Genomic DNA, 12,780 nt, shown 5'->3' on the forward strand with positions numbered 1-12,780 from the left:
ATCGACGAAACTGTTGCTCTCGAACTTCGCAACATGGCTGTAACTTTTGTTTGCCAACATTGGGATAACTTCAGGGATGTGCTGTCCGTTGTTCTTAGTCACGGAAGCATAGTCATACAGTCTGCTCAACAATACGCTGACTACATGAATACGTCCGGAGTTTATGGTGGCGAGGCAGAAATTGTGGTGATGACCTAAATACTTCCAGCTACTATCACCATTCACTTCCGAGAACGTCTTCATGCCTCTCCTCGAGTTTATAATCCGGGCCAACATCTCTCCATATCCCTGCTCTTCAGCAGTCTTTTGGATCATGGGCATTACGAACTTCTCTTGCCTCTCACAAACACACGTGATGAGCTTCTGGTGCCATCTATTGACAATGTCGGTGTGTGCACACAAAATACACACCCACCTGATCTCCACACTGATGTGACATCACCTTCCCACTAACCTCTTACTAAAAAAGATTTACAAACGCATTTCACACCTGAATTTCATTGTTGGCAAATACGATATTAACAATCGTTGGATAGTTCCTTACAATCCCTGGCTTTCTCAGAATTTCAATGCTCATATTAAAGTTGAAGTTTGTGCGTCCATTCAATGTATCCAGTATCTATATAAGTATGTCTACAAAGGACACGACACTGCATCCATTGCACTTCACAGGGAGCAGGCCGATGGTGTTTTCCAACATGACGAAATACAGACTTTCCTTGACGGTAGATATGTTAGTGCTCCTGAGGCTATGTGGCGTTTGAACGAATGCAGTCTTTCAGACAAATCTCACGTTCTTATACTATTACCAGTTCATTTGCCAGAACAACAAGTCATCTTCTTTCATGAGGGTCATGAAGAAAAAGCACTACAAAGACAAGCCAACAAAAACACTATGCTCTTAGCATGGTTTGAACTCAACAAGACAGATCCCGAAGCTGTGGAGTTGCATTACACTGATGTTCCCCAACATTACACATTCTAACAGTCCTCTGGAAAATGGAAAAAGAGAATCAGAGGAGGCACAAAAGTGATCGGTAGAATGCCTGTTGTTGCCATTAATGACAGCGAACGTTATTACCTCAGACTTCTCCTTACCCGTTCCGTTGGCGTCACAAGTTTCCACCATGTACAAACGGCGGTACAACGGCGTTGAATATGAGACTTTCAAAGAAGTTTGCCAACAATTAGGTCGTCTTAAAGACGACAAGATATGGCATGATACTCTTACAGAGGCATCCCAGATATGATTGCCACCATTTTTGCGAGAACTTTTAGTTTTCGTCTGTGTCTTTGGGGAACCCCACAACGTTCCACGCCTTTGGGACACGCATAAACTCTCCCTTTCTGAGGTCTTTCTCACAAAATATTCCACACGCACCGCTTGCATGTATGTTCTCGTGGAAATTAATGACATGCTGCAACCACATGGCCTCAACCTGCACAAATTACACCTCCCCCCCACTGAGATTCCTCCACTGTGTCATTCATCTCCCACCTTTGACGCTCAGGCTGAACACTCACACGCTATGGAACACTATGACCAACACAGAACAGAAACATGCTGTTGACACTGTTTTACACGCTGTATACAGCGATTCCCATCCCGGACAAACATGCTTCTTCTTAGATGGTCCTTTAGGAACAGGGAAAACCTTTGTCTACAAAACCCTGATTCATACCATCAGAGCTAGGGGAGACATTCCTACAACCGTAGCATCTACAGAAATAGCTGCAACATTGTTACTGGGTGGACGAACTGCACGTTCCATTTTTAAAATACCGTTGAAGCTGAGTACCACTTCCACATGCAACATCAAACCTACCTCGCCACACACTCAACATCTTCTGCAATCCAAATTGATAATTTGGGACGAGGCGTCAATGACACATGCATACGCATTCCAGGCAGTTGACAGGTTATTACGTGACCTCACGGGTGACACGTAGCCATTTGGAGGCAAAACAATACTATTGGGTGGAAATTTCCGACAAATACTCCCCGTCATTATGCGTGGCTCTCGAGCACTTACTGTTGCCAATTGCATTAGCAAGCAATCTTTGTGGCGTCACATTCATGTTCTTACACTGACAACAAATATGAGAGCTCTTCCTGAAGAACAACATTTCGCATAATGGCTCCTCGATGTTGGAGACAGGAAAAACGGAACACCTATGACATTGCCTTCAAATTTTTTTCCTTTTATTTCTGATCCCGTTCAACAACTATATGGCAACATCGACTTCTCAACTGTCACTCTGGAACAACTCAGCACGCGAGCTATATTAAGCGTCACCAACGAACACTCGCTACACCTTAATGAACAAGTGCTGAAACTTATCCCTACCGACAAAGTAACTTTCACCAGCATTAACTCCATCTTCACAGATGATCCTGCAGATCAGCTTTCATTCCCCGAAGAATTTCTTAATAGTCTTGCTCCCACTGGCATGCCTCCGCATAAACTCAAAATTAAAATTGGTTCAGTCATCATGCTTCTCAGAAACCTCCTGCCAGCAAAAGGTCTCTGTAATGGCACTATACTTTCTGTTACCAGCATTCACCGCAATGTACTGGAGTGTAAAACTAACGCAGCTGCTACCTCACAAACTGTCCTTATTCCCCGGATTTTCCTGACCCTATCAGATTAAAATTTGCCTTTTACTTTTATGCGCAAACAATTTCCTGTTAGATTGGCCTTTGCAATGACAATTAATAAGGCACAGGTCCAAACTTTCAAAAAAGATATCCCTCTATCTGCCAAAACCAGTTTTCAGTCACGGACAATTGTATGTTGCTCTCTCCAGAGTTCCATCTTTTCATTCACTCACAGTTGTATCCTCAAACCCACCCCATTTGGACAACTGTGTCTTTCAGGAAGTGTTTAACCATCAATAAATAATTATGCGGCGTATGCTACACCGCGGGTTGACTAGTTATAACTATTTGTCAATGTGCAAGTTGCACTCTGAACAGACCAAAACAGCTATACCAAGACTTTTTGGAAAGGGTGGTCTTTTTGCAATACCACGTGAACGCTGGAATGGTTTGCATTAGGTATGAATGTGAACCAATCTAACTATATGAAATACTGTGCATTATGGGTGAAATTGTGTGTGCTGTGGTAGTTGCACTGACTGTCTGCTTCCATTAACTAGGGACTCTCATTCATATCATAATGAGTCAAAGTTAACTTGGAGCATTAAAAACAAAATGGTAAAAATAAATATGCAAGTAGGTACACATGTCACACAATTCACATAAAATAACTCACACAACAGTCAAACAGAGCAGGCCTCCACACACTGTAATTGGGTCAGTCAGAATACATACAGGGGTGGTGAGAAACAAAGAGCAGTGCCCTGTGAAACTGATGAACTAACTCACCCAGTCTTACACTTCAAAAGTAATTGTGCAGGTGAGATTTTCCTCTATATGCAGTCACTTTTCAGGCGCAGCATGAATATGTTAATCAGACATTTGTAAATTAACATTTTTAGCTATTTACAAGAGTTAAGACAGTAGACCTGTGATTTGAGATAAAACTGAATTGTGGTTCATGGGCACTGGGAGAATAAATATGCAGCAACATACAGTTCAATGAAACACCCCTGTGTAATAAGCAACACGAAAAGATCATAAGGAGTTGAGGCATCAAATGGAGATTTTCTTATAATTGGTTGAAAAAATAAAAAAACACTTTTACAAGAATTGTGATAATGTCTTCTCAGACACAAGTCTGTTCATGAACTGCCCTAAGATGGTGGATTTTCTGGTTATAAGTCTTTCCATCAGGAATAGGTGGCTCCAGGTGTGCCATCATGGGAAGTTATGTAAGTGGTGATATAATGCTGTTGGGTGGCATCGCATAAAAGACGTACATTGTCCGTTGATCTAAATAACCACATTCTTGGCAAACCTTAGGGAATAATAGTTTAATTGTTCTCTTTTAAAAGAGGCTAGAGTTTGCCCGAAATTGAATCTAAGTGCATCCGGGGCAAACTTGGGAGAAGAAGGATGATCCGTGACACTTTTCTTTTCCATCTCAGTGCAGGTTTTTGTGTGAGCTGAGCTGGCGTTACATTGCTTATGTCATACTGGGTAGCCATGTGACCCCATTCTTTTTCCGTCTATAACAATGCCCAGTGCGTTACTCCAGGTGATTAGTGCTTCTCTCCTTTTTGTGACCATTTTCACTCTATCGCCGAAGAAGATGAACTGCACATGACAGCCACCCTGCTCTTACATGTTATCTTCTGCCAAATGATTATGCAAGAGGGGAACCTGTACTGTTCCGTTTCCCGGTGAATATACATAATGACGTGCAACAATAGAAATGCTGCTGCCGTCGTAGTTTTGTGATGCTAAAGCTAAGGCTGCACCACAAAGATGATTGATAATCATAGTGTTCAAAGTAGAAATTGAAGAAGGAAAACGTAAAAAAGTATGATGTTGTGCTAACCTGCACATAATTGTTGCCAGTTCACTACAACATCAAGAATGCTACTGTAATGATCACCAAGATGTAAAGACTGAGACACACACATTGAATGAATGTAAAGTCAGAAATCGGGCATGTTTTCTGAAACTAGACACGGCTGTACTTGCAATGTTTCTGAGGTTATGTTCACTCCCCCAAGTTTTTGTTTTAAATTCTTCATTTCTCAAGAAACTATTAACAAAACCCTACATATTTAATCAGTAGTATGTAACTTTTTCATAGATTAATGTTTAAGTTACTTTTTTGAAATTGATTGTCAATTCATGTAATGCTTTATATAAATTAACATGACAGACATTAGGTGAATATGCCCATAACTTTGAATTAGTTTTATTATTGATACCCTTTTATTAGAATGCCAAAAGACAGAACAGGATTCATATTTGTGTAGACATAGTAAACTGAGTTTGAGGGACATAAATTTAAAATCTTACGCATAACATGTAAACATCTTGTTAAACAGGTGGCACCTACAGCCTAAGATGCAAGTTATGAGAAGAGTATATGGTTGTCCACAGGAAATTGTCTGGTGACAGTTGCTGGGAGGAGTGTTTATGGCCCTAACATTTTCTTCATAACATTAAATTTACACATTCACTGCCATAGTGAAAATAGATACATTTGTTCCTGACAATGTTGTAAAATCAGGGTTTTTTTTAATATTCTAATTAAAATGTTATCCAAAATGATGGCTAAAGAAAACAAAAACTAAGTTGAAATGTTCTGTGATGCAATGCCGATTTTTCTTTAAGTTGGCACACACGAATCTCTTACATCTGTTACCTACAAATACACTCATATTTGTCCCTACAGCCCCAAAGACAGTTTATGAGAACTTGTATCTGGGGTATCAATTGCCTTCTACAAGTTAACTTGTATTTAGCAGTTATCATGTTAAGGAATGTTTATATAGATTAAAAGTACTAATATGAAAAAGGTAAATCAAATTAAAATTTGCCCCATACAAATTATATATACAGTACAAAATGTAGTGAAATGCTTTTTTGCTGAATTCCAATGACTGTGCCTTTAAGAAGAAAAGCAATAATATCAAAAATCATTAATTGAATTTTAAATGTATGATAGTAACTCATCACTAAATAAATAATTTAAATAACGTAAAGTGAGAGATTTAACAAAAGGGCATAATGTAATTCTAGATGGTAAATATTAGAAATTAAACCCCAGGAGTCGTCTAATTTCTTGATTCTAAAATATACGTGTTGCTTTTTGCAGTAAGCATGTCAGTTAGTCATACACCAATAAACCGGCAAAGTCCAAGTTGGTGAGATTGAATAGGTAATCCATGTGCTTCAGCAAGTCTGCTTTTACAGGTAAACACTTAGTTGAAACAACTGAAGACTGCAGCTTTTTATGTAATTTTTCCTGGAATAAATTCAGTAAAATTCAGTAATCTTGGAAGTAACTTATTGACTGAGCTAATAAAATGGCCACATACATAAGAGTGCGGTAGTTGATGTGCAGCTTGGTATTTAAGCCAATTCTACATATAAATGTGAAAATATTTTGAGAACTTTTTACCGGACTCATACGCTCCTCAATAATGGCGGGGCCCTGCCATTTAACTAAGATTTTGTGTGGGTCGGACGGAACCAGTACCAAAACACGATCACCAGGTTTGAATTCACGGAGCTTACTGCGCCTATCGTAAAGACGCTTCTGAGTTTCCTGTTCTCATTGTTGATGCTCCACAGCAATAGAGGAAAGCATAGAAATTCTGTCTTGCAATGAAATTAGCCGATCTGCAAAGCTTGGTCCTTGAGCTGCTGTATCGTTTCCTATCCATTCCTCTCTCGTACAACATCCCAGGATGCCTCGCGGCCGCCTGCCAAATAGCAACTCGAATGGACTCAAGCCAGTGGACGTCTGTGGTGATTCTCGCACCGCGTACAAAACAAAAGACAGGACAGTGTCCCACGTTGCGGGATCTTTGAGCGACTTGCCTGATCATCTGTTTCAAAGTTTTGTTAAATCGCTCAGTCAAACCATTCGTTTGTGGATGGTAAACAGTGGTACTCAATTTCTTAATAGCAAAGCTGTCACACAATTGTCTCATCACGCGAGAAGTAAAAGGTGTTCCTTGATCATTTAAGATTTCTCTAGGGATACCAATACGAGTAAAAGTATCACACAGAGCTTTGGCTACAGCTGAGGAGTTGGCCTTTTTCAGGACGATCACTTCAGGATATCGTGTTGCATAGTCAACCAACACCAGCAAATATTGGTACCCATTCTTAGTCTTAGGTAAAGGGCCTACAATATCTAATCCCACCCGCTGAAAGGGAACTTCTAAAATGGGCATAGGACAAAGGGGAGCCCAAGGAGGCTTATAAACGGAGACAATCTGGCAGTCAGGACATGATGTACAAAACCGTTCAACATCTTTTCCCATATTAAGCCAATAAAATCGTTTTGATAACCGCTCTTTGGTTTTGTCAGCACCGAGGTGCCCTCCCAAGATGTGAAAATGTGGCAGATGCAAAACAGTTTCCCTATGTGCTTCAGGTACAACCAGTTGTTCAATAAATTCCCCCTTTAAATGATCTGAGATCACCCTGAAAAGGCAACCGTCCTTTTCTATAAAGTGCGGGGTTTTCACGCCCACAGAATCACGCTCTTGGTAATAAGAGTCATTGGCAGAGCGAGCCTGTTTAAATGCATATTCTAATGAGCTATCAGTATGCTGCAAACGCACAAAATCTAATTGTTCGTTAATGCTCGGTTTGTGTTCGGAGGCGTTTGCAATCTGGGAAGATGTAGAAGGACCAGCCCATTCTGGAAAATTGTCAGGGGTGACCTCCGTCTCACTGGAGAGATCGGATTCAATATCTAAGTTGGGCTTTAGATTTTCCCCGGCCGCTACCAGTTCTTCGTCTTGGTTTTCTTCAAAACCCCCACTAAGTTCAATATTGGACTGGAATACTGGTCCCTGACATTTATTAATCAGTTTAGGAAAAAGGGCATTTCTCCGTCCTATGAGTAATGGCCATGGGCACAAGTCTGAAACAGCAGACCAAACCTTAAAGTGGCGACCCCTATAAGTTAAAGGAAGAAGTAATGTCTGATAATCTTTAATAATCACCATGTACACTGCATATTTTTACAGTATCACAGTCTCTAAGGCATTGTTCATCAAGACAGTCTCATCTCATGATACAAAGGTCACTTCCTGAATCTAACAATGCTGAGATTTCTCTGCCCCCCAATTTCACCGGGATCAACAAGCCACCTTTTCTATCTGAAGAATATGTAATTTTTATGTTAGGGTTATTATATATATATATATATATATATATATATATATATATATATATATATATATATATACTTCTTCTCTCAGAGAGCTGGACCTCCGAACTGGATAATAGATGTAATGTTCAGGCCTGTTTAGCTAGTTCAGCTAAAGCTTGGATTTGGTATGTTTTATCATGTTCCTTTGTTACTTTCTTTTCTCTAAATATTAATTTACCTGTTGTATGTGTTTTATTTTGGTAATGAGTGCTACTGTATCTGTATATTAGTACACTCCTTTTGCAAAATGTATATACCATTTGAAGACAATGTGTAGGAAACTGGCATACCCAAAGAATTATAAGCATGTGCACCTTTTAATGCAATGATGTTTTTCCAGGAAACAGAGTATCAACGAGCAATGCAACGAAGAGCAATCAGAGATGCTAAAACGCCAGAGAAGATGAAACAAAAAAAATCTGCTCAGGATGATACCTTAACACTCCAGGGCAAGAAAGATAAAATTTTGGCCAACCTAAAACGCCTTGGTGAGATGGGGAAAGTGAATGCAGAAAACCGTTACCAAGAATTGATCAACGACATTGCTAAGGTATATAGGCAAGAGGTAGACTATGGTTAGATGAGAAACAATGCACATTGTTTAGCTGTATTAAAGTATAACAGTTTTTAAACAAAAAAAGTTTGGGTTTTTAGTTACATTGTACTCCTACCACCATGGTTTATAAGGTGATAACAAAAGAACAATGGATTCTTAACATTGAAAAGTATAGAACAGCAGAGTTATATAAAACAAATAAGTAATATAAATACATCACCACATATGAACTCATATTAAATGAAAGATAAATGATAGGAGAAAACCAGTTAAATCGCTTGTGTTGGGCTGTATCTTCTTTAGTGGTGCTGTCATTTTTTATTTCTCATTTTGTTTTGTCTTGACATCACTCACAGGATATCCGGAACCAACGACGTTATCGTCAGCGCAGAAAAGCAGAATTGATCAAACTGCAACAGACAAATGCCGCTCTTAATTCCAAAACCAGCTTTTATGAAGTTCAGATTGATTACTACAACCAGTATATCAAGACATGTATGGACAACTTAGCCAGCAAGGGCAAGTAAGTATACGTGTTGATTTTTTTTTTTTTAATTTATTTAAATAGCCATATTTAGTAGGACTTTACAATGTATGGAGTTACCAAAATGGGACCCCTTTGTTTCTGATTTTATTGATTTTATACCATAAGTTTGGTAATAATCCATTGTAACAAATTGACTCCAGACAATCACAAAGGTTTGGAGCAGCCACCCGTATAATATGATCTTGACTGCAAAAGGTTTGTAAAAGTGAGTTCTTTACAAGACAGAGTCCAAAACAGAACTGATTACGTGGAGGTAAGATGGCGGTTTTAAAGGCTAGGTAAAGGAGATGATGTCATCCACGCCGGAAGTGACGTCCTCAGCGGTGCTGGAGCCTGGTGGGATTTCTCAGGAATGGTCTGAAAGAGACTGAGAGGCAGTCAGCACACTCTGCCACCCCCCTGGTCTGACGTAGTATTACAGTTACGTAAGCCCTTTAGCCACCTCCTACCTGGTCTCCCTATCCAGCAGTAGTTTGTAATTTATTCATACTGATTTTAGAAAAAGAAGTTAGTATATTTTATGATGTTCCATTTACTAATATTTGTAACTAATACCTTTCTAACATTTTTGGGATGGAAGGCTTTCAGATAATTGATAAAACTGTTTGAAATGTTTTATAATTTTTAAGTCATAAATCAGCAATAATTTTGCCTAGCTGAAATATTGAGAAGAATTCTATGTCCATTTTCTTAATTGGTGGGTGGTTCCTGTTCATTTGTGGAATTGTTTTTTTTTAAGAATCTTAGAAAATTTTATCCACTGAAGGCTGCTGTTGAGTTTGTTAGTAACAATTTGCTGTAAAAATAGAAGAAAGGAAGCTTCCCAACCATGACTGAGAATAAAAACCTGGAAAGGGAAACATTACAGTATACTGCATGAAAACGAGTCAAACTGAGTAGCTAGAGGCATGTTTTCATAGTTAAATTACATCAAAGAATATTACAGTGTAGCCTTCAAAAACTTGATATATTTGTTGAAAAGCAGATAATAGGCTGCTTAACTATTAACTTAAGTAAATTGAGACCTTTGCCCAAGCACCTTGCAGTTTTAAAGCACTACTTTCCCTTTTGCCTGGAATGTGGATTGTTGGTGCTCATACAAATAAAATATTAATAAAACTACACGAATAAAGACTTGAAACACCTGAATAAAGATTTAGGGGCAGACATTAGAATATTGGTTCTTCCCATTCTTCAGCTTGCTATAAATATTCTTATAATTTGGTGGAGTCCTCTTAGGCAGTTTAATTTGCCTCAGTGGTACCCTTTTTCAGTGAATAGAAGAGCAGCTGTCATTTTTCTTCAAATTTAATTTATCTCTCCTTGGGAGAAAATGGCCATAAGGGACCGTCCTCTTACATCTTCTCAAACTTTTTTAGGTTGTGCTGGTTCTATCTGAAGCCTATAAAAGGCAGCATACTTCCAGTTTGGATCTGAAGTTCCACCAGAACAATTTCCTCTGTTATGCTGAGTTATTGGTCCACTGTTTAAATGGCTCTTCTCACATTGCCAGTACACTATAGATTAATTTTGAAATTACAGTGGGTACGGAAAGTATTCAGACCCCCTTCGATTTTTCACTCTTTGTTATATTGCAGCCATTTGCTAAAATCATTTAAATTATTTTTTTTCCCTCATTAATGTACACACATCACCCCATATTGACAGACAAAAAAAAAGAATTTTTGAAATTGTTGCAGATTTATTAAAAAAGAAAAACTGAAATATCACATGGTCCTAAGTATTCAGACCTCTCCAGTTCTGTCAGGTTGGATGGTAAACGTTGGTGGACAGCTATTTTTAGGTCTCTCGAGATGCTCAATTGAGTTTAAGTCAGGGTTCTGGCTGGGCCATTCAAGAACAGTCACAGAGTTGTTGTGAAGCCACTCCTTCGTTATTTTAGCTGTGTGCATAGCATCATTGTCTTGTTGGAAGGTAAACCTTCGGCCCAGTCTGAAGTCCTTAGCACTCTGGAGAAGGTTTTTGTCCAGGATATCCCTGTACTTGGCCGCATTCATCTTTCCCTCAATTGCAACTAGTCGTCCTGTCCCTGCAGCTGAAAAACGCCCCCACAGCATGATGCTGCCACCGCCATGCTACACTGTGTGGACTGTATTGGACAAGTGATGAGCAGTGCCTGGTTGCCTCCACACATACCGCTTAGAATTAAGGCCAAAAAGTTCTATCTTGGTCTCATCAGACCAGAGAATCTTATTTCTCACCATCTCGGAGTCCTTCAGGTGTCTTTTAGCAAACTCCATGCGGGCTGTCATGTGTCTTGCACTGAGGAGAGGCTTCCGACAGGCCACTCTGCCATAAAGCCCTGACTGGAGGAGGGCCGCAGTGATGGTTGACTTTCTACAACTTTCTCCCATCTCCTGACTGCATCTCTGGAGCTCAGCCAAAGTGATCTTTGGGTTCTTCTTTACCTCTCTCACCAAGGCTGTTCTCCCCCGGTAGCTCAGCTTGGCCGGACGGCCAGCTCTAGGAAGGGTTCTGGTCGTCCCAAACGTCTTCCATTTAAGGATTATGGAGGCCACTGTGCTCTTGGGAACCTTAAGTGCAGCAGAAATTTTTTTGTAACCTTGGCCAGATCTGTGCCTTGCCACAATTCTGTCTCTGAGCTCTTCAGGCATTTCCTTTGACCTCATGATTCTCATTTGCTCTGACATGCATTGTGAGCTGTAAGGTCTTATATAGACAGGTGTGTGGCTTTCCTAATCAAGTCCAATCAGTATAATCAAACACAGCTGGACTCAAATGAAGGTGATCTCAAGGATGATCAGAAGAAATGGAAAGCACCCGAGTTAAATATATGAGTGTCACAGCAAAGGGTCTGAATACTTAGGACCATGTGATATTTCAGTTTTTCATTTTTAATAAATCTGCAACAATTTCAAAAATTCTTTTTTTTTGTCTGTCAATTTGGGGTGCTGTGTGTACATTAATGAGGAAAAAAAATAATTTAAATGATTTTAGCAAATGGCTGCAATATAATAAAGAGTGAAAAATTGAAGGGGGTCTTAATACTTTCCGTACCCACTGTAATATCATTTGGCATAAGAGTTAACTTAAAAAAACTGGATTTCAAGTTGGTTAATCAGGAGATGCTAAAGAGTGGAATCTCTCAGGATTTTTGGACTTTTGCTTTATGTAATTTATGTTTGTAACATAGATTTCAGTATATTTGGTAAACTTGTGAAATTCACAGATGGGAAAAATGGAGGGATAGCAGTAGCAAAAACAATTAAAGATATGGAAAATCTTCAGAACTGGTCAAACATTGGAAAATTGTAGTTTAATGTATTAAAGCACTACACATAGACAACAGGAATATTACTCATAAGTCTAAGATGGGAGAGACTTTTGTCTATACCTTAAACTAGGTTCTTAAACTATGTGTCCGGGCCCATTTTTTCTGAATTAAGTCGCACAGAGTTGTGATTCACCATAGTACTCATTGAGACATGGTTATATTGTGTCATACAATGTGTCAGTGCTGTTAGTTTAAGCAAATCCCATTGCTCTTCTATGATCTATGTTTGCAATTCTCCAATGAGTACGAAGGGATGACTGCTGATTCTGGGTCTGGGAGACGCACAAAAAGGCGATATTGGATTGCATGGAAAAAAAAAAGTTTAAGAACTACTGGTCTAGACAATGAACAGAAGCATTGAAAAAGGAAAATAAAATGTAATGTTGTAAAAACTATTGAATATATTAGTGAGACAGTATCTGGAGTACTGTGCATAGTTCTGGTAACTGTGCTACAAAAACAGTCATAGTAGCAATAGAAGCTATGCAGAGGAGAGCAACCAAGAGGGTTCTAAAACTGAAGAACATGTCCGACACTGACAGACTGT

At 39.2% G+C, this 12,780-nt stretch overlaps 1 protein-coding gene across 1 annotated transcript in view; it reads left to right on the forward strand.

The window, feature by feature from the left end:
* iqgap1 (IQ motif containing GTPase activating protein 1) overlaps positions 1–12,780 on the forward strand; it is a 303,340-nt gene that overhangs the window by 267,417 nt on the left and 23,143 nt on the right. The window contains exons 34-35 of the mRNA XM_039773388.1: positions 8,155–8,364; positions 8,727–8,893. Coding sequence (XP_039629322.1) covers positions 8,155–8,364; positions 8,727–8,893 — 377 coding nt within the window. The remainder of the gene's footprint in view (positions 1–8,154; positions 8,365–8,726; positions 8,894–12,780) is intronic.

This window comes from Polypterus senegalus, chromosome 12 (genome assembly GCF_016835505.1).
Source record: "Polypterus senegalus isolate Bchr_013 chromosome 12, ASM1683550v1, whole genome shotgun sequence".
Taxonomy (NCBI): domain Eukaryota; kingdom Metazoa; phylum Chordata; class Cladistia; order Polypteriformes; family Polypteridae; genus Polypterus; species Polypterus senegalus.